Consider the following 23,739-nt stretch of genomic DNA (forward strand, 5'->3'; position numbering starts at 1 on the left):
AGCGGACGATGCAAGCGGAGCAGCAACTTCAAGTCCTCTCGGTTGGGGCGAATGCTGCGAATATTCCAGTTAATAAGTGCCATCGTAAGAAAAGGAAGATGAGAGAAGGGGTCACCTCGAAGGCCGCTTAGGGCCTGGCTTCGAGCGAGCACTGCCGCCGCTAGCAGGAGGCGGACAGTCATCGTCCATGAGGTCTATAGGGTCATCGGCCATCTCGGGAGGATGGCCGGGAGGGGGAGCTTCCTCCGCCGGTGAACGGCCAGATGTTCGGCTACCAGCGGTGCGGCCAGGCGAAACGGATGACGGCCTGGGGCGGCAACCCCTGGGTGGTGCAGGAGAAGAAAGGCGCCGCGGCGGAGAAGGAGAACTGTGCTTCCTATGCGCCTTTTTAGAAGGACGTTTGGTGGAAGTACCGGTCGAAGGCTGGGAGGTCGAGGGATGGAAGAAGTCTGCACGGGATGGTTCCTTCTTGAAGGCCCGTGCATCTGACTTCGGGGTCTTCGACTGAGCAGAAGCTGAGGAAGTGGCTGGTGTCTGTGGGGTGATGGGAGGAAGAGGAGACGTCGACCGCGCGATCTTAGCACTGGCCGAACGGACGACCGTGGTGCTGAAGGTCAGATCGCATGTCTGGGTTGCTACCTCCCGGGTAGTCCGAGGAGAGGCGAGGACAGTGCTGTATTTCCCCGCTGGGAGCAGCGTGGGCTTCCTACTAGCCAATAGCTTGCGAGCAGCCGAGGTGGACACTTTCTCTTTGACTCGAATTTCCTGAATACAGCGTTCTTCCTTATAGACAGGACAGTCGCGGGAGGATGCGGCATGGTCATCCTGACAGTTCACACAACGAGGAGACGGAGGTGGACAGTCACCCTCATGGGCATCCCTGCCACAAGTGACACATTTAGCCGCATTGGAGCAAGACTGTCGAGTGTGATTGAAACGCTGACACTGGTAGCAGCGCGTAGGTGTCGGGACATAGGGGCGAACAGAAATAACCTCGTAGCCCGCCTTGATGCGCGATGGCAGCTTAACACTATCGAAGGTTAAGAAAAGTGTCCGGGTCGGTATAAGGTCATTGTTGACCTTTTTCATGACCCGATGGACGGCCGTCACGCCCTGCTCAGCGAGGAAAGATTGAAGCTCCTCGTCAGTCAATCCGTCGAGAGAGCTACTATAGACTACACCTCGAGACGAATTCAAAGTTCGGTGGGCCTCCACCCGGACAGGGAACGTGTACAGGAGGGTGGCCCGAAGCAGTTTTTGTGCCTGAAAGGCACTCTCAGTTTCTAGTAATAAGGTGCCGTTACGCAACCTGGTACAAGATTTGACAGATCCGGCTATGGCATCTACGCCCTTCTGAATAACGAAAGGGTTGACAGAGGAAAAATCCTTTCCGTCCTCAGATCGAGAAACTACGAGGAACTGTGGGGCAGGCGGTAGTACTTTTGTCACTGTAGGCTGGTCACGTTTCCGTTTTTGGGTCGAAGTCGAAAGAGATGGAGTAGAATCCATTGCGGAGGAATCCCCCATGATTGCCAGCGTCTCCGATGGCGCGCTCCTTCCTTGTGGGGACCCTCTCAGAGGGCACTCCCGCCTTAGGTGAATGTTTACACCTCAGGTCACACCTCCCGAGAAACAGACGGAGGGACCAATCGGCATGGTCAGAAGGTATCAGCTCAGGCAATCACCCCTCCCCGGGCCTGGCCTTTACCAGGGGGTACGCGCGTGCCTTACATGTCTACCCAGGGCGGGGACTTACGCGTTACCCCGTCACCGGCTACGCGTGCGAACGCGTGGGTCGGCCTTCAGACACGCACAGGGAGGAAGGAAGTAGAGGAAAAAGAAGAGAGAGGGAGAAAGAGGACAGACTGTCTCAAACGCCGAGGCGGAGACCAGAGAAGGCAAGGAGAAGAAGGCAATGAGAAAGCAAGGAGAAGGAGGCAATGAAAAGGCAAGGAGAAGAAGGCAATGAGAAGGCAAGGAGAAAAAGGCAATGAGAAGACAAGGAGAAGTCAAGGGAAAGAGTAAGGAAGACAGTGAAGTGGAGAAGAGCAAAGAAAGGAACCAACAAAAGGAAGGAAGAAACGAGAAATGAAAAACCAAAAAGACCACGATTATAGGTCGTGAAACCGTCCGTCTCCGGACGCAGGCGCTAACTACCCCCGTGAGGGGGATGGACTCCTTTTAGTCGCCTCTTACGACAGGCAGGAATACCTCGGGCCTATTCTAATCCCCGGACCCGCAGGGGGGGGGGGCATGCGAGACGGTTTCAGCTCGATGTACCAAGGTCCTCAGAACAGACCATTTTTGTGCTGGGTGGTGGTAGTTGGTGGTGTGCAGATACCAACCCATGTTGGTGGGCTTGCTGTAAATGCCGTGACCGAGACATCCATTGGGTTTATGGCGTACAAGGACATCCAGGAATGACAAGGGACCATCCTTCTGTACTTCCATTATGAACTTCATGTGGTCAGGGATGTTGATGACTCCAGGGACTCTTTGAGCTTTTCATGTCAACTTGGGCATATGACAAAGGTATCACTGATGAAGCAATAAAAACAACTAGGCTTTGCAACTGCCATGTCCAAGGCGATGTCCTTGAAATGCTCCGTAAAGAGGTTCCCTACAACTGGAGCTAATGGGCTCCCCATCGCAATGCTGTCCATCTGGTTGAAATATTCTCCAATGTGTAAAAAATACGATGATGTCAGGGCATACTTAAATAAATCCACAATGGTGTTGCCAAAGAGCCGGGACAGCAAGTCTAGAGTGTCTGTGATGGGCATACATATGAATAGGGTAACCATATATAAGCTAACCATAATATCCCCTTTACCACAACATAGACATTTAATTTCATCGATGAATGTCTGCCATCTTATTTATATCATGTCACAGTGTCCAACATGCGGTGACATGAGGCTGGCCAAACACTTTGCAAGTCTGTAGGTTGATGATCTGATTATGCTCACTATAGGCCTTAAAGATGTATCCTTCATATGTATCTTTGGCAGACTGTAGAATGTGAGTGGTCTGAGTGCCTGAGGTAGGAGGTTCTTAATAACGCTCTCTTCCAGTGATGATCATCTGAGAAGCTCCCAGGTCTCCCTCAATATTCTGGATGTTGGGTCTCTAGGTAGTTTTTCGTATGTATCTTCCTCCAGCATCCACTGGATTTTTGCGTCACAGTCAGCACATTCCATTAGGATGCCAGCACTGCCCTTGGCAGCCGGCAGGACGACAGAGAGAGGATCGTTGCGAAGAGCTCTGGGGCCATCACGTTCAACTCTAGTCAGGTTTTATGCTGGCAGTTTGAATTTTAAAAGAATGCAGCTTGTTCTTTGTGAATTTCTTCTGCAGTTTCACTGGGAAACTTACGAACTGCTTGTTCACCACCACTTAATATGTCAGCAAAAGAAATACTTCATGGTGAAGGAGCAAAGTTTAGTCCCTGCTTAAGTGCTGAAATGGCACCTGCATTGAAGTTTCTTGCTACCATGTTGACCATGGTGTGTTCCACATTTTTTGTTCTGTCCAATGTTGCTGTAGTGAAAGCCTACTGAATTTCCCTTTCTGCTTCTCCGTGGCTCTCTACCTTCATGATGTTGGTTGTGCCACCATTCCTGTGTCGATCCAGTCCCAATCTGTTTGTGTCCAGCTGTTTTCTGGTATATCCTCTTCTTCTGGTCATTGCAGTGTCAATGTGATAATGATGGCAAATTGTGGGATTGTCTTCTCATCACAACAGCATTATAGGAATGTTAGCGAGCTTAATAAATTGGCCTTCCTAGCATGCAGCTTCACCAAGGGGGATTGATGCTTTGTCATGTCTCCTCCCCATAGAGGTATGTTATGTACGAATGCATGCTTTCATGGCGACATCCATTAATAAAATATTGTTGGGTTTTAAGCCCCATCAAGTGGTTAACTGCGGTTGAGATTTAGGCAGAGATCTCTGTCTTTAAGTGGTTGACTGCCATCTGAATGCCACTGCCATTCTTATATAGCTGCGTCGCCATAAATGATGCACTGGTCCCTAGTCCAGCAACATAACGGATGACTACTACTGAACTACACAAAATGAAATGGTCGTAACTTCTGAACAGTCTCCATTAAGATGTTCAAACTGCATGGTTGGCCGCGTGGCGTGATGGGAATTACTATGTGCATGTGCATGCGCAAGCAATTTGCTATTATCAGCCATTTTCATATGAAAATGTCATGGTACAGTGTGGCTGAGCACTTGTGAAGGCCTACTGTGTGAGCAATAACAGCCAAACTGAAGCTCAAAGAAAGTTTGTGACTGAGTTCAAGCTGAAGACAACCGGTCCAAGCGTGCTAACAATCAAGAATTTGACTCACAAGTTTGAGAGAATGGGTAGTGTTCACGATGACAGTGTTAGCAATGTCAGTCATCCAAAAAGGGTGAAAACGCCTGAAAACATTGAGGAGACGTGCACTATGTTTCAAACCATCCCCAGGAAATCAGTCAGACGAGCTGCACAACAGGTGGGAATCAGCTGGGAAACACTGCGACAAATTGTTGTTGAAGACCTGTATCTCTTCCCATACAAAATTCAAACCACCGCCATTAAGCCCCAGGGCAACAGAACAGTGGTTGTGTTTCACTAACACTAATGTCCACAGAATTGACGAACAGGTTTTCGATGTGAATACAGTTTGGTTTAGTGACAAAGCTCACTTTCATTTGGATGGGTTTGGCAATAAGGAAAACTGGCACATTTGGGGGCCTGAGAATCTGCATTTCACAATCGGGAATTCTCTTCGCCCTCAACAGGTGACTGTGTGGCGTGCAATGTCCAGTTACAGAATAATTGGTATGATATTCCTTGATGGCACAATGACTACTGAATGGTATGTGAAGGTTTTGGAAGATGATTTCATCCCCATTACCCAAAGTGACTGATCTCGACAAGATGTGGTTCATGTAAGACGGAGCTCAACCCCATCAAAGCAGGAGAGCATTTGATGTCCTGGAGGAGCATTTTGGGGACCGCATTCTGGCTTTGGGGTAATCAAAGACCACTGGCATGGTCCTTGATTGGCCACCATATTCTCAAGATCTGAACACCTGTGACTCCTTTTGGTGGGGCTACATTACAGACAAGGTGTACAGCAATAACCCCAAAACCGCTGCTGAGCTGAAAACAGCCACTGGGGAGGTCTTTGACAGCATTGATGTTTCGACACTTCAGTGGATCAAGCAGAATTTCACTATTTGTCTGTGCATCATTGCCAATGATGGCAAGCATATCGAACATGTCATAACCTAAATCCATATATCTGTAGTGACATTCAGATGTAGAATAAAGTGTGTGTATGTGTGTAAGCCGTAGTTTGTAACAAATTTATGTTTTTTGTCATATAGTTCAATAATTGTCACCCTGTTTACAGCAATGTTTTGATTGCACGACTGCCATGCCCACTTCAGCTCCTCAATCACGGGATTCCAGGCCGTACTCAGCTGCAGTCCACCATCTTTATTGAGGGTGTTGTCCGATATTTTCATCTCTGTTGCTTCATGTATTACACTATCCCAGAAGCCATTAAGTGGTTTAATAATAGAAGTATTGTCGAATGTAATTTGGTGTCTGTTTTCCAGCCGCTACAGTTGATTTTTCGGGATCACATAGGCAGAATCACCTTTCATGTTCTATGTAACTCTGCTCAGTAGTATGGACAGTCTGATTGACCTAAAACTGTCCACATCCACAAGTTATTCTGTATATTCCCAGTTTCCAAGGCCTACATCATCTTTTAACAGACTTCATTAGTTGCTGAATCTCTGCTGGGGACCTGAAGGCTGTACTGATTTTATGTTTCTTCAGAAGCCAGCTAATCTTCCCTGTTATTGAGCCACAAAATGGTAAAAATGCAATATTTTTTGTGCCTTCTTCGGGAAAAGTCTTCTGTTTCATGGCTTAGCAGAAACTGCTTGCAAAATTTGTCTGTTGTTGAGAACTTTATATAAGTGGCTCAGTTCCTTCAGCAGGGAACATCCAGAATAGTGAGGAAGATTTCAAAGCGTCTTTAACGGTCGTAGCTGGAAGAGAGCGTTATTGAGAACCTCCTCCCTCAGGCACCCAGACCATCCATGTTCTTCAGTTTGCCAAACACATGTAAGGAGGATAGACCTTTAAGGCCTATAGTGAGTACCATCGGATCACAGGCCTACAGACTTGCAAAGCATGTGGCCAGCCCCTTGTTGATGCAAGTTGGACACTGTGCACGCCATATAAACAATATGATGGACTTCATCAATTGAATTAAACATCTACTCCTTGTTGAAGCAGATATTATAGTTAGATTTGATTTGGTTTCCCTATTTATGCGTGCGTCTGTCACAGACACTATTGACTCGCAGTCCAAGCTTCTTGATGGCACCTTTATGGATTTATTAAACATACATTGATGACAGCATACATTTTACATGGTGGAGAATATTACAACCAGACAGATGATGTCGTGATGAGGAGCCCATTAGCTCCAGTCATAGCACAGCTCTTTATGGAGCATTTTGAGGACATCACCTTTGACACGGCTCCTGCAAAGCCTAATTGTTTTATCACTACATCGATGATACCTTCGTCACATGGTCAAATGGACATGAAAAGCTCAAAGAGTTCCATCAACAACATCCCTGACCACATAAAGTTCATGGTGGAAGTAGAGAAGGATGGTTCCTTGACGTTCCTGGATGCCCTTGTCTGCCGTAAAACCAATGGCTGTCTTGGTCACAGTGTTTACCACAAGCCCACTCACAAAGATCGGTATCTGCACACCACCAGTTAACACCACCTGGCACAAAAATGGTCTGTTCTGAGGACTTTGGCACATCAAGCTGAAACAGTCTCTGACACCAAAAACATGCTGAGGGAACTGATGTGCTTATGTAACATTTTCGTGGAAAATGGATACAACAACTGACAAATTTCGCAATCAGTTTCTGCTAAGCCATAAAAGTAGAAGACCTCCCAAGAACACGAGAAGAAGATTGTGTTTTTACCATTTTCTGGCTCAAGATTAGCCAGTTCCTGAAGAAACATAAAATCAGTACAGTCTTCAGACCCCCAGCAAAAATCCAGAAACTAATGAAGTCTGTGAAAGATGATGTAGCCTCAGAACACCAGGAATATACAAAATAATGTATGGGTGCAGGCAGTTTTATGTCGGTCAGACTGTGCATACTACTGAACAGCGTCACATATAACATGAAAGGTGTTTCCACCTACGTTATCCCAAGAAAATCAGCTGAAGCAGAGCATGCACTGGAAAACAGACACCGAATTGCATTCAACGACAATTCTATTACTAAACCGACCAACAGCTTCTGGGATAGGAAGCAACAGAGATAAGAATATTGAGCAACACCCTCCATAAAGATGGTGGACTGCAGCTGCGTACGGCCTGGGATCCTGTGATTGAGGTACTGAAGTGGGTGCAGCAGTTACGCAACCAAAACATTGAAATATATGGTGCGGGACTAGGTACCGATGACGTCACCAACCGGTGACTTGGCTATATACAGTGACATTCAGACAACAGTCAGCCACTTGACAATAACTGAGAAGATCTCTGCCAAAAGCCATGGGCAGTTAACCACTTGATGCAGCTTGAAACCCAAGAATATTTTATTGGATGGAAATAGTCTTTATCCTGCCAGGCAACTGAGGGAGTGGTTAACTACATACATGTCAGCTCTGCCTGCTTTGAACTTAAAAATACAAGGATATTTTGAAAAATAGTAGTAGTTGTTGTGGTCTTCAGTCCTGAGACTTGTTTGATGCAGCTCTCCATGCTACTCTATCCTGTGCAAGCTTCTTCATCTCCCAGTACCTACTGCAACCTACATCCTTCTGAATCTGCTTAGTGTATTGATCTCTTGGTCTCCCTCTACGATTTTTACCCTCCACGCTGCCCTCCAATGCTAAATTTGTGATCCCTTGATGCCTCAAAACATGTCCTACCAACCGATCCCTTCTTCTAGTCAAGTTGTGCCACAAACTTCTCTTCTCCCAAATCCTATTCAATACCTCCTCATTAGTTACGTGATCTACCCACCTTATCTTCAGCATTCTTCTGTAGCACCACATTTCGAAAGCTTCTATTCTCTTCTTGACCAAACTGGTTATCGTCCATGTTTCACTTCCATACATGGCTACACTCCATACAAATACTTTCAGAAACGACTTCCTGACACTTAAATCTATACTCGATGTTAACAAATTTCTCTTCTTCAGAAACGATTTCCTTGCCATTGCCAGTCTACATTTTATATCCTCTCTACTTCGACCATCATCAGTTATTTTACTCCCTAAATAGCAAAACTCCTTAACTACTTTAAGTGTCTCATTTCCTAATCTAATCCCCTCAGCATCACCCGATTTAATTGGACTACATTCCATTATCCTCGTTTTGCTTTTGTTGATGTTCATCTTATATCCTCCTTTCAAGACACTGTCCATTCCGTTCAACTGCTCTTCCAAGTCCTTTGCTGTCTCTGACAGAATTACAATGTCATCGGCGAACCTCAAAGTTTTTACTTCTTCTCCATGAATTTTAATACCTACTCCGAATTTTTCTTTTGTTTCCTTTACTGCTTGCTCAATATACAGATTGAATAACATTGGGGAGAGGCTACAACCCTGTCTCACTCCTTTCCCAACCACTGCTTCCCTTTCATGCCCCTCGACTCTTATAACTGCCATCTGGTTTCTGTACAAATTGTAAATAGCCTTTCGCTCCCTGTATTTTACCCCTGCCACCTTCAGAATTTGAAAGAGAGTATTCCAGTTAACGTTGTCAAAAGCTTTCTCTAAGTCTACAAATGCTAGAAACGTAGGTTTGCCTTTTCTTAATCTTTCTTCTAAGATAAGTCATAAGGTTAGTATTGCCTCACGAGTTCCAACATTTCTACGGAATCCAAACTGATCTTCCCTGAGGTCCGCTTCTACCAGTTTTTCCATTCGTCTGTAAAGAATTCACGTTAGTATTTTGCAGCTGTGACTTATTAAACTGATAGTTCGGTAATTTTCACATCTGTCAACAGCTACTTTCTTTGGGATTGGAATTATTATATTCTTCTTGAAGTCTGTGGGTATTTCGCCTGTCTCATACATCTTGCTCACCAGATGGTAGAGTTTTGTCATGACTGGCTCTCCCAAGGCCATCAGTAGTTCTAATGGAATGTTGTCTACTCCTGGGGCCTTGTTTCGACTCACGTCTTTCAGTGCTCTGTCAAACTCTTCACGCAGTATCATATCACCCATTTTATCTTTATCTATGTCCTCTTCCATTTCCATAATAGTGCCCTCAAGTACTTCGTCCTTGTATAAACCCTCTATATACTCCTTCCACCTTTCTGCCTTCCCTTCTTTGCTTAGAACTGGGTTGCCAATCTGAGCTCTTGATATTCATACAAGTGATTCTCTTCTCTCCAAAGGTCTCTTTAATTTTCCTGTAGGCAGTATCTATCTTACCCCTAGTGAGACAAGCCTCTACATCCTTACATTTGTCCTCTAGCCATCCCTGCTTAGCCGTTTTGCACTTCCTGTCGATCTCATTTTTGAGACGTTTGTATTCATTTTTGCCTGCTTCATTTACTGCATTTTTATATTTTCTCCTTTCATCAATTTAATTCAATATTTCTTCTGTTACCCAAGGATTTCTATTAGCCCTCGTCTTTTTACCTACTTGATCCTCTGCTGCCTTCACTACTTCATCCCTCAGAGCTACCCATTCTTCTTCTACTGTATTTCTATCCCCCATTCCTGTCAATTGTTCCCTTACGCTCTCCCTGAAACTCTCTACAACCTCTGGTTATGCTCTGTGCAAAATTCTACAAGACGGCTTCCTCTTTCATTTCTTCCCCCCAATCCATATTCACCTACTATGTTTCCTTCTCTCCCTTTTCCTACTGACGAATTCCAGTCACCTATGACTATTAAATTTTCGTCTCCCTTCACTACCTGAATAATTTCTTTTATCTCGTCATACATTTCATCAATTTCTTCATCATCTGCAGAGCTAGTTGGCATATAAACTTGTACTACTGTAGTAGGCATGGGCTTCGTGTCTATCTTGGCCACAATAATGCGTTCACTATGCTGTTTGTAGTAGCTAACCCGCACTCCTATTTTTCTATTCATCATTAAACCTACTCCTGCATTACCCCTATTTGATTTTGTATTTATAACCCTGTAATCACCTGACCAAAAGTCTTGTTCCTCCTGCCACCGAACTTCACTGATTCCCACTATATCTAACTTTAACCTATCCATTTCCCTTTTTAAATTTTCTAACCTACCTGCCCGATTAAGGGATCTGACATTCCACGCTCCGATCCGTAGAATGCCAGTTTTCTTTCTCCTGATAACGACGTCCTCTTGAGTAGTCCCCGCCCGGAGATCCGAATGGGGGACTATTTTACCTCCGGAATATTTTACCCAAGAGGATGCCATCATCATTTAATCATACAGTAAAGCTGCATGTCCTCGGGAAAAATTACGGCTGTAGTTTCCCCTTGCTTTCAGCCATTCGCAGTACCAGCACAGCAAGGCCGTTTTGGTTAATGTTACAAGGCCAGATCAGTCAATCATCCAGACTGTTGCCCCTGCAACTACTGAAAAGGCTGCTGCCCCTCTCCAGGAACCACATGTTTGTCTGGCCTCTCAACAGATACCCCTCCGTTGTGGTTGCACCTACGGTACGGCCATCTGTATCGCTGAGGCACGCAAGCCTCCCCACCAACGGCAAGGTCCATGGGGGGAGGATTTTGAAAAGTAATGCCTCCAAATTTTTTAAGTGAAAACTAGAAAAGCTTTTTAAATAAAACAAATGTTACTGACATACTATATCTTTATTCTTAATGTCTACATATTTATTTCTTAACACAATCGTCCTGGCAATGTGCATGTCCCCCAACTAGGACCCAGTCAGGATATCATCAAAGGGGACTGCCGATTTGTTAAAAAGGATCTTCAAAAGACTCATATGTTACATAATTCGTTTTCTGGAGGTCTTCATACAAATAGTATGTGGTCTATAAAATTAATTAAGAAGAACTTTTCTTAACCCTTGCAGTACCAACGGGTGGGGGTGCAGGTGAGGGGGATACTCTACGCCTACCATTTGAAAATATTGTTACCTTGTTGCTGCTGCTGTTGTTTGCTGGTTTGATGCAGCCTTCCATGCTACTCCATCCTGTGCAAGCTGCTTCATCTCCAAGTAACTACTGCAACCTAAATCCTTCTGAATCTGCTTATATATTCATCTCTTGGTCTCTCTCTATGATTTTTAACCTCCACACTGCCCACCAATACTAAATTTGTGATCCATTGAAGCCTCAGAACATGTCCTACCAACTGATCCCTTCTTCTAGTCAAGATGGGCCACAAATTCCTCTTCTCCCAAGTTCTATTCAGTACCTCCTCATTACTTATGTGATCTACCCATCTAATCTTCAGCATTCTTCTGTAGCACCACATTTCAAAAGTTTTTATTCTTTTCTTGTCTTAACTATTTGTCGCCCATGTTTCACTTCCATACATGGCTACACTCCATACAAATACTTTCAGAAAAGACTTCATGAGACTTAAATCTATACTTGTTAACAAATTTCTCTTCTTTAGAAACGCTTTCCTTACCACTGCCAGTCTACATTTTACATCCTCTCCACTTTGACCATCATCAGTTATTTTGTTTCCCAAACAGCAAAACTCGTTTACTAATTTCAGCATCTCATTTCCTAATCTAATTCACTCAGCATCACCTGATTGAATCTAACTACATTCCATTATCCTAGTTTTTCTTTTGTTGATGTTCATCTTATATCCTCCTTTCAGGACACTGTCTATTCCGTTCAACTGCTCTTCCAGATCCTTAGCTGTCTCTGACAGAATTACAATGTCATTGGCAAACCTCAAAGTTATTGGCAAACCTCAAAGTTTTTATTTCTTCTCCATGGATTTTAATTCCTACTTCAAATTTTTCTTTTGTTTCCTTTACTGCTTGCTCAATATACAGACTGAATAACGTTGGGGACAGACTGCAACCCTGCCGCACTCCCTTCTAAACCACTGCTTCCCTTTCATGCCCCTCGACTTTCGTAACTGCCATCTAGTTTCTGTACAAATTGTAAATAGCCTTTCGCTCCTTGTATTTGACCCCTGCCACCTTCAGAATTTGAAAGAGTGTTCCAATCAACATTGACAAAAGTTTATTCTAAGTCTACAAAAGCTACAAACATAGATTTGCCTTTCCTTAATCTATCTTATAAGATAGTTCATAGGATCAGTATTGCCTCACATGTTCCAACATTTCTACGGAATTCAAACTGATCTTTCCCGAGGTCAGCTTCTACCAGTTTTTCCATTCGTCTGTAAAGAATTCGCGTTAGTATTTTGCAGCCGTGACTTATTAAACTGATAGTTTGGTAATTTTCACACCTGTCAACACCTTCTTTCTTTGGGATTGGAATTATTATATTCTTCTTGAAGTCTGAGGGTATTTCACCTGTCAGATGGTAGAGTTTTGTCAGGGCTGGCTCTCCCAAGGCTATCAGTAGTTCTAATGGAATGTTTTCTACTCACAGGGTCTTGTTTCGACTTACGTCCTTTATTGCTCTGTCAAATTCTTCATGCAGTCTTACCTTGTTACGTAGCTCATATTTTAAAATGTTGAAAGAAAATACAAGGTGTATAACTGTGTTCCGTCGCTTGCTGATAGGTGGCAACAACAGTAAGTAGCAGTCGAAAGAAACAGATCGCAGACGTCAGGCAGTTAGCTTGGACTTCGGTCAACATAACCTCATTCAAACATTAGTCGATCTGTGTCTGCATCATAAAGTTGTTCTTGATTGAAAATGTCAGTTTACGAGCCGAATTCTCGTCATTTGCGGGACGTGTTACTGTTTTGTTTCAATATGAAGAAAACAGCGGCGAGTCTCATTGAATGCTCTCAGGTATGTATGGTAAGGACGATATTAGTGAAAGGACGTGTCAGAGTGATTTCAACACTTCAAGAATGGTGATTTTAACATCGTAGACCGGCATAATGGTGGAAGAGAGAATGTTTTCGAAGATGCAGAATTGGAGACACTGCTGAGTGAAGTCTCGTGTCAAACTCAAGAAGAATTGGCACGATTAGTGGGAGTCACAGAGCAAGCCATTTCAAAATGTCTCAAGGCTATGGGCACAATTCAGGAAGAACAAACTTGGGTCCCATGTGAGCTGAAACCAAGAGACATTGAACGGTGTTTGTGAACAGTTGCTTCACTTGCAAAAACGGAAGAGATTTCTGCATCGCAATGTGTCTGGAGATGAAAAATGGTTTCATTATGATAATCCTAAAATGCAAAAAATCATGGGGATATCCCGGCCATGCTTCCATGGCCAAATCGAATATTCACAGTTCCAAGATCATGCTCTGCATTTGGTGGGACCAGCTCGGTGTCGTGTACTATGAGGTGTTAAAACTAAGTGAAACAATCACAGGTGCTCGTTATTGAATGCAATTAATGCGTTTGAGCAGAGCATTAAAAGACAAATGGCCGCAATACAGCGAGAGGCACGATAAAGTGATTTTGTAGCACAACAACGCTCAACCCCAAGATGCAAAAGAGGTCAAAATGTGCTTGGAAACGTTAAAATGCGAAGTCCTACCCCAACCACTGTATTCTTCAGACATTGCTCCCTCTGACTATCACCTGTTTAGATCAATGGCGCGTGGCCTGGCTGACAAACAATTCGATCACATGAAGAAGTCACAAATTGGACCGATTCGTGGATTGCTTCAGAAGATGAACAATTTTTTCCACACAGGATTTGTACACTGCCCGAAATATGGGAGAAAGTAGTGGCCAGCGATGGAAAATACTTTGAATTATACATGTGTAACCAATTTGTTTCATTAAAGCCTCAAATGTTGGGGAAAAAAAAAAAAGGCAGAAGCAAAGTTATACACCTTCCTTAATTGCTTTAAATTTTTCAGTAAAGTGTAACCCAAAAATTTAAGTCCTTATAGTGAATGCACCTTTTAGCAACACATATGATATTCACATTTTCAATCTCAGGACCCTTCTTACACTTAAATATTTCTTTAAAAATCACATTGTGAACAAAAAGTCATAGACAATGAATGAAATCTGTATTTATTTCTGTTTTTCTTTTTCGTGGTGGTCATAAAGTATCTTTCCCCTCTATGTACACTTTATGGAAAATTTGTCGTTATTACTAAGATTGTGATAAAAGATATTTTCAGCTTTCTGGACTCTTTAAGGTTTTCTTTATACTGTTCACTGTTTACATTTACATGTGTCATATGATGTTTGTTTGTACAAGTGATGTTGACACTGCATTGCATTCTTTATGTGACCACAGCAAGAAGTATGCTGAAGATTAGATGGGTAGATTTGGTAATTACTGAGAAGGTAGTGAATCAAATCGAGGAAAAATAAGTTTGAGGCACAACTTGACTAAAATAAGGAATCAGTTAATAGGTCACACACTGAGGCACAAAATCCTCATCAATTTGGTAAGGGAGGAAAGTGGGTGGGGGGAATTGTAGAGAGAGACAAAGGGAACAATACAATAAGTAAGTTCACATGGATGTTGGCCGAAGCAGTTTTTCGGAGACAAAGAGACTTGCACAGTTTAGAGAGCTACATCAAGCCAGTCTACTGAAGATCACCACCACCACCACCACCACCACCACCACCACAACAACAACTTTAAAGAAATGTAATGAAATTGCTTACCGATGTACTGACATTTAAATAACATTATTACTGCAAAAACAGTTTCTGTATAAGAATTTATAAGCATTTTCTCATTTCTAGTCACTTCAATTATTCACAACAGCAACAACATACTACACATTTTCAATATTTTAATATATTGTACAATTAGTTAGAACGTAGAAATTATTATGTCCACATAATGTGTGTCTTCTCACTCATAATAATTTAACAGAAATTTTATCTGCTCAGATAAGATTTTTGTTAAGCAATGATGTAGAGGAAAATATTAATATTTTTTATTAGAAGTGAGATTTCACTGATGTAAGGAGCCCCTTTCTGAAATGCTCATCATGTTGCATGTAGGTGACAAAAGTAAACCAAAGATGCCATTATTTTAGAACATCATATCTGCAAAACAAATGGATAAAAAAGTGCTTCAGGCTGTTAGACTTAAAATTATTTTGATATTTTTTGTTTCCATGCCAAGTTCAGCTAAATGAATAAAAACTTTTATAAGTACTTGTAAATGCAAACTTACAAATTATCTTAAATAGCATTTCAAATTAATTGTGAGTTGCTTAATTTACTGTGTAGCTTAAGCTCCACTGAACCCATACAGCAAATTTTTTCTGTATTCATGTGGAAATGTAAGTTACATACCCATCAACCATCTCTTTCGTACATCAAAACAGGTAATTCCCTGTTAGCATTAAATGGTTTAAATGATAATGAGGCAGCCAGCCAGTAAATAGAACAACTATGTGAACTGCTAGCAGTTAGCTGAGCAAAGCTGCCTCCTCCACGTACAGGGGCAGAATCTGTTTGGTATCATTAACTGATTAATTACTAGAACTTTGTGATTAATTTTTTCGTCAACTGGATCCAGTTTTCTATCCAATGATTTCCAGGAAAACAAAAATTTCATTTTCAACATTCCATGTGATTACTGTTCGAATTTAAAAATTTCAAATTCAGTCGTAATCTACTCATTAAAAGGTATAACCCTATATTGAAGGTTTACCACAGTAAGACAAGTATTACATCTAGAAACTTTGCACATGTCTTGAGACACAATAGCTCGCTATGCACAAATTATCCAAGTTATATTTATCCAGTATCTGAGAATGACAGCACACAATGACTATCAACAAACTTTAAACAGAATTTCAAATCTTTTATAACTCTTTCTCACTAACACCCCCCACAAAATAATGAAAGGAAAAAAAGTTTATTACTTACTCCAATTATGTTGTTCATGCAGTAAAACTGCAGTATCAGGCAAGACATTTTAATTTATTACTTCTCTCCCACTAACTCTGTTTGTAACATGATTTGCAGACTGTATACCACTGAATGCACCTGCACAGTTATATCATTGTACGACATATCAAATTACACAGACTATACACATCCAGTGTGTGATGATGACAACGTCCAATGCACTTCAGACATAATTTCATCTCTCTTTTGCACTTACATGCTTAACAAGAAATACTTAAGACATTAACTCACCTGGAGAGTAATTAGATGTTTAAAGTTGTTTTATACATTGGAATTCAAGTCTTTAAAGAATTAATGGTTTACTGGTTGATTACCAGTATTAATGGGCACATAGGCAAAGGTTCCTTAATGTTAATAAAGAATTGTAGCAAAGAACAATACAAGAAGTATTTTATGAAAAACACACAACACTGGTGTAATATTCTACTACAACATTTATTAGTCGTTTCACAAACCCGCGGCTGTTACACCATCATCATGTACGAAGTTAAGTATGTGATACAGTGAAGTTTTGTTGGATCCAAGATTTTGGACTAGTACTTCTACAGAGTATCTCCATTTCCATAGAAGAAAATAGTTAAAGTCAGAATTAGGAATAAAATAAAAGGGATTATTTCAGTGTAAATGTGATGTAAGATTATTTAACTGAGATAAAATATGTGACAAATTAACTAATGAACTACAGACAAATTACAGCAGTGGTTCATAAAAGAAAATGATTGAACAATAAACTTTGATGACTGTATTCCAAAGATGTGCTGAACAAAACAATATTGTCTTTAATAGGGCCTAAATTACAAACAGATAAGAAATAAAAGTGATGTTAAGCAAGTGAGTGAAGCAGCTGTGATTATACAAAGTAAAATTTTTTTAACACAACGAGAGAAATTGTAGTAACTGAAATAAAGGAAATTTGGGCATGAAAGTAAGTCGGGTGATTTACAACATTGTCTAGATGGGATCTTTTAATTCAACAAAATTTCACTGCAACACATACTTATTTATCTAACAGCTGGAGAACCCAAAACAGATGCTTCAGAGGTGATCTAACATTAAACTTCTTGTTTATGTGCTTATCCACTGCTCAATACCACATCTGTCCAGTGAGTGGTTGCCTGTATTCCTCAAGTTTATTCCACATAGAATTTTTGTCAGCATATAATTATAGAAAGAAATTCAGAGTTTACATTTTTTTTTAAATAATTTCAACACACACTACTAATTTTATGTTGGGATGAATTGCATGTCTAAGCTCTAGCAGAACATAAGAAATGTTTTGGGATATCACTATTTTAAAGCTGCCACATTGCTTCTCAACTAAAAAAAATTGATTAATTTTACTATGCTTTCTGATTTGTGGCCTTACTGTGAACCATATAAAATCACCAGTTTTTACTTACATTGTTGAGTTTCCAGTTGAAGAGCTGTATTCGTACCTCATACGAAATAAACAACAGTACTCGAATGGTATTCATAGAACTAATTACTGGTTTTATAAGCTGAGAAAATATACCCCATATTTCAGCTTCTAAAGGTACATAATACAAAGTCTACAAAATACCTAATTAAAATTACCTCCAACTGCAGGAAGCTTCAATTCTAAGCCAAGACACAAACTGTGCAAAACGTTCCATAGTTCACGCACCTATAACAACATAAGAGGGATTAGAAAATACTACTAATGAACTTATTACAGTGTCACTACCAGAAACAGGGTATGTAACACAGATAATACATATTTCCAGGATAAAATTTGATCATCAGTGGCAAACAAATTTTATAATGCTTTACTGGTTTCAAAAGTTTCATTTGTAATCTTCAAAAGCCAATAAAATTAGTGATGATACAAATGTTTAGACCTAGCCTATACATTTATGTGAAGTATAAAATGTATTACAGACATTTATAAAATATGAATTAGGCCACTCCTTTCATATAGTAGAATTGGGTGTCATGATCTTTCAAATATATTATACAGAGTGGCACAGTTAAAAGTAGCCCTTCTCCTCTCTGAATGGCAATGCAATATTTCAACTTCCGAAATAGAGTTAACAGCTATAACAATGGACAGTTTTATGCAATAATCAGTTGTTAGCACTCTTTTGTTGGTATTTCAGTTTATTTCATCAGTGAAGTTAGACATTCCCCTTTCTGGCCTGCGAAATTACTTTCTCGATACAGGAAAGAATTTAAATTGTGAAAGTATAGGTGAAAAAAGGTTCAGTTTAGGAAACTCATGAAATTTTGGGGGTAAAGTATCCAGATAGAGGATTATCAGAGAGCAATACAGTTTGCATAAAAACTGACACACCTACAGATCTATGCAAAACGACAAAGAATTACTTCAATTCACACACCAGAATTATTTCAGACATTCTCCAAACAATTATTCAGAACCCAAAAAAGTCTACATGTAAATTGGCCCAATAGGTGCATGTTAAGTAGGAGGAGTTGCCAATGGATATAGAAAAGTCTTAATTTGAAGGTGTATTGTTGACAGTTGTGCAGCGAATATGGGAAGATGGCAGTCAGAAATGTGTAGATTACTGTATGTGGCTTCTGAGTAACATCAACGATGGTCTGTAAGACTTTTCATCACATCGTAAATGATGGAGCACTATTTCATCTTTTCAGTCATGTGAATTCACAGAACATGAGGTAATGGGCAACGTAGAACCTTAACACATTCTATGTCAGCAACCACTCCGTGATCAAAAAATCGGCATTTGGTGCAGTGCAACAGGAATGCACATCGAACCGATATTTTTTGACACTACACTCAACACAGTTGAAAATACAGAATTTTTTGATACATTTTGTGCAACTCTCTGAAAAAGAAAGCCAATACTGCTTCTTCCAGCAAGCTGGAGAAACATATCACATGTCTACGGTATCCCTGGAATGAGACCACGATGACTTCACTGAGGAATGAACTGTCAGCAAGCATTTATGGCCACCATGTTCACCGGATCTAAAACATGGGTTTTTTTCCTGTGGGGACGCTTTGCAAGCAAGTGTCTATGAAACAAATTCACTCACAATACAGGAACTTAAAGACATAAGGCATGAAGTTGTTGCCATATATATCTGAAATTTATGCCAGGTGCATCTGAATATGCTTAGTCGTGCGCAGCTGTGTACTGATGTTGAAGGAAGTCACTTTGAACATCTTCTATAAACTTATTTTTCACTGTATTTTTCACAGTAAAAAGAAATGGTACATTCATTTCAGCAGTTTCACTGCATGTGTTTTATGCTTACATGGGCTACCTTTATCAGCACCACCCTGAATAAAACTTTATGTACCTTGGTTATATTTTTTATATATGTTCCTTGCTGCTAACACAGCAGATACATAGATGTGATTCAGTAACTGTAAATTGTATCATTGTTTAAAATAATTATTTACAATATGTAAATTGCTACACATGCCATGGCATTATGCTTCTATGAAGATCTTGATACCTGCTAAACCACTACTAAGTACGGGTCTGTAAGGTACTTTTTATACTTCACATAAACATATGGCCATGGTTTAAAGATTTATAATATCCAATTTTTCTAGGCTTCTGAAGATCACAGATTAATTTTTCAAAACCAGTACACCATAATAAGATTTATTTGCAATTGATCACTGAATTTTATCCAGGACAAAAAAAATACTACAGTTGCTGAAAATTACAGCCATGAATAAAATAACAAATACATTTAAATTTATACTCAAATTTCAAATGCTTAAAGAAGAATTTTGTTGCTATTTCAAAGTACATTTGCCTCCTTATTTAATTTACATGCCGATTTCACAAATAATTAATGTTCATGGTTTTTTTGTATGTGATTTACTTAAGCTATTGTATTATTCATGCATCTAACAAAATAACTTTATGTGCTAATACAGAGCAGTGACGTGTCAATCAGTTTTAATTACACTAATGCTGACAAGTGGTGATCTCAATGTGATTCTCAAGTTGAAGGAACTGAACTACAGCCGTGTTTTCTACTGAGCTCAGGAGACATCTGAAGAGCACACCATATGATGCCTAGTGGTCCGCTTGCTGCCGGTTTGGGCCGATAATGCGGTATAATGGTTCACACGTGTGGAAGCCAATTTTTGTTGTGCTGAAATTATGGCCGATACCAAGGAGTTCACACTCGTTGTGAATCAGTAGGACCACTGTTTCGCAGCTGAGGTGCGAGACATCATCAGTGCACCCCAACGAGACACTCAAGACAGAACTAATATGGAGAGTTGCTGCTACACAGGAAGACAGAACCCGCTAAGTTCTTACACAAGAAGATATCGATGTTTGTAAGCTGTCACACCAACTGAAGCATCTGTGCAATTAAGTGGACACCCTCACCTATCAGACAACTTACTGTGCACACTGGGGAGCAGTAGATTACCATGGCAAATTGAAGCAATTGTGGCATCACAAACTAACAAGCTACTGGATTCGTGGCAGAATTGGCAGACCACATACAGGAAGCTATCACATCTGCCTCGATCAGTGAGGTCATGGTACAAAGCAGCAGTACAACAGCCTCAGTTATGGTCATGCGCACCTATTACAACTCGCTCGCAGCAAAATTAGACTCACCATGCACACAGTTCAGTGCATTGTTGTCACAAGGCGGTGCCAGAAACAACAGAGGCAGAAGAGAAGGCAGACAGTCGAGGAGGCAGTCTTTGAGTAACGCTGCATCTTTGCAAGGTGAGCAGCCTGTATGTTGGTACCATTGCAGATTTGGCAACTATGCACAAAAATGTACATCACCAAGCTTCCATACAAATGCCACCGCAGTCAATCATAGCCACAACCGATTGCCGATCACCACCCAGACGCCTGTTCATCAGTGACAGAGGTTCTGGCCTAAAGTTTTTCGTAGACACTGGTTCGGACCTCAGCATCCTGCCACAATATTCATTGCATTGCTGTAGGCCACCAACTGACTTCCGTCCAACTGCTGCCAATAGTTTGATTTCGGCCTGTGGAATCCAGTGAATGGAGCCGAACATAGGTCTATGTCATCCGCTCACGTGGAATTTCACTGTTGCAGATGTCATGGAAATGATCATCGGTGAAGATCTCTTGGTACATTACAAGTTCTTGCCAGAACGCCTGATTAGTGGACAGTGTTACTGTTTAAACTGACACCGGTTGTCATCATAGTGCAACCATCCACAATGCAAAGCTCATTCGAGTACCTGAGGGCGAATAAGCTTTGCTGTTAAAGCTGTTTCCAAATTTGACCAGGCCACCTGTGCACCTAGACAGATTCAACGCAATACAATGTATCACATCAAGAAGACGGATGGACCACCAATGTCGTGCCAAACTAGACATTTAGCATTGGACCATCTTGCAATCACAATAGCTGAATTCAACACCATGCAGTGAGAGGACATTATGAGACCATCGAAAAGTACGTGGTCCCTTGCGTTACATCTGGTGCCACGAAAAGGTGGGGCCTGATGCCTGTGCGGAGATTATTATGTGCTGAACGCAAGCACAGTGTCCGACCAATATCCTGTACCACTACTAAGAGACTACAACTATGTATTACAAGGTGTGATGATATTCTGCGCTTTAGGACTGTGCTAAGGCCTATACTCATGTAGAGTCGTGTTGAATGTAACCAAGTGTGTTTTCAAACCGCGCGTGTGTGTGTGTGTGTGTGTGTGTGTGTGTGTGTGTGGGGGGGGGGGGGGGGGGGGGGGTGCACATTTGGATCTGATGGGTGCCCCATGGCAAGGTCATCAGTGCCCTTACACTTACAAAAAAAAAAAAAAAAAAACAAATGTGGAGTTGAACTAAAAGTGTTGTACATGCATGCACTCGAAATGGCCACAGTCACTCTGTATCACATGCACTAAAACCAATTAGGAGGGAAGAGAGCTAAATAAGAAATTAAAACACAGAGAAAACAAAAAACAGAAGAACTAAAAGAAAAGGACAGGGAAATGTGACTGGCTGACCACTTACAAAAATCTAGGATGGGCCAGCCACCCTTTGACGCATTAAGAATATCTCCCTAAAATCTTGTTAAAAACATTGGACGGTTGACAAAACTTTAAAACCCTAACCACATTCATTTTATCATTACATAAAACAGGTAGCAAATCCGAAGCAGTCCACTGGTTGGCAAATAAAATGCAGTTCAATAAAATGTGGTGCACTGTGATCTGCACGCCACAAGCACCACACACTGGAGAGTCCTCTCGCCAGAGTAGGAATCCATGTGTCATAGTGTTGTGGCCTATGTGAAGACGAGTAAGAAGGACCTCGTCCCGCCAACGTGGCTGGAAGAAATACTCCATGGCCAAGTTGCGGGCTTGATGACACGGAGCTTGTTATCGCTCACTGCCAGCCACTCGTCTTCCCATCGACACATGACTCTAGACCTCAACAACAAAGTGATATCATCATGCAGGGGAAAAGCACACCAAAATACCAGAGGATCACAACCTGCCTCCTTGGCTGCTCGATCCGCCCTTTCAGTCCCCACAGTTCCAATGTGCCCAGGTACCCAGCAGAAAGACACCACCTTCCCCAGTTGTTGTTGTTGTTTTTGTGGGAGGGCATCCTGCATATTCTGGATTACTGTGTCTGCTGCTTATAAACGACGGAGAGAGTAAACGGCGCTCAGAGAATCTGAGCAAATGAGCAATGTAACACCAGGAAAACAACTCATCTGCTCCAGTGCTCGCAACATTGCATACAATTCTGCGTCGAAGACAGTAAATTCTGGAGGCAGTCTGACCCTGAGGACAAGATCTGGGAAAACGACAGAACAACCAACAGTCTCCCAGCTTAGACCCGTCCATAAAAACAGCTACATGGTAATGGTACTACGATAAAATATCAGAGAAAAATGGAAGCAGGAGCGCTATCTCTCCTGTACCACACCAAATCTAGAATTACTCTGGGCCTCTCCAGTAACTAAGGTGGCAAGCAGTTAAAATGCTGGATTTGGGGTCGTACTGGCTCCACACTGAGTGACTCTAGCAAATGCTGTACGTGGATCCCAAATGGAATCGTGGCTCGTGGACGGTTGGACGCCCGCTATGGTGACGGCGACTCATGAGCGGCGAGTGATGACCATACAGACACACAGAGGGCTTGAGTGTCGCCACCATAACCAACTCCGCCCTCAGGCCCCTGCCTGGATTCCTCCCCCACCGCCTTCCCTGCTTCCTGGTGCAGACACGTCCCTCGAGGTGGAGCCCTTCCCTTCAACTTCCGTCTCCTCGCCGGCTCTGCCGACACCCCTTCCGCCTCGCCGGGGTATAGAGACGCCCTCTGACCTCCTGCCCTCTGGTGACACCTTGATGGATGCCGCTGACAGTCTACCCTCCCCTTACCTAGTGGTCCCTCCGGACGTCACACAACCCGTGCCCTCGTTCCGCCCGCCTCGGCATCGTCTGCCCCTATGCAGCAATTTTGGGGAGCAGGGGGGGGGGGGGGGGGGGGGGGGATCTAGTACCTTCCGCCGCGGAAGACGAACACGCGCCAGAACAAATGGACGTGGTCAGCCCATAGAGGGCTCCGCCTCCGCAGCGGCTATTCCGCGCAGCGGCTCTAGCGCAGCGAGGGCGCCATCGCTATGCCACGTGCAGACAGCGGCCAATAGCCGCTCCCTCTGATTTTGTATATAGGGACCCGCTCTGCCCTAGTCCAGGCAGTCTGGTACTCGCTTTGGAT

The 23,739-nt window shown here is 42.2% G+C and overlaps 1 protein-coding gene across 3 annotated transcripts in view; it reads right to left on the reverse strand.

The window, feature by feature from the left end:
• The window catches only part of LOC124795251 (tubulin epsilon and delta complex protein 1-like), a 133,607-nt gene that overhangs the window by 68,075 nt on the left and 41,793 nt on the right, over positions 1-23,739 (reverse strand). For 2 of the 3 annotated variants that reach the window (XM_047259190.1, XM_047259189.1), the window contains exon 2: positions 17,612-17,681. The exons of the other annotated variant lie outside the window; for it this stretch is intronic. In XM_047259190.1, the coding sequence (XP_047115146.1) occupies positions 17,612-17,681 (70 nt within the window). The remainder of the gene's footprint in view (positions 1-17,611; positions 17,682-23,739) is intronic. 3 annotated transcript variants of the gene reach the window in all.

The sequence above is a fragment of the Schistocerca piceifrons genome, chromosome 4, assembly GCF_021461385.2.
Source record: "Schistocerca piceifrons isolate TAMUIC-IGC-003096 chromosome 4, iqSchPice1.1, whole genome shotgun sequence".
NCBI lineage: Eukaryota > Metazoa > Arthropoda > Insecta > Orthoptera > Acrididae > Schistocerca > Schistocerca piceifrons.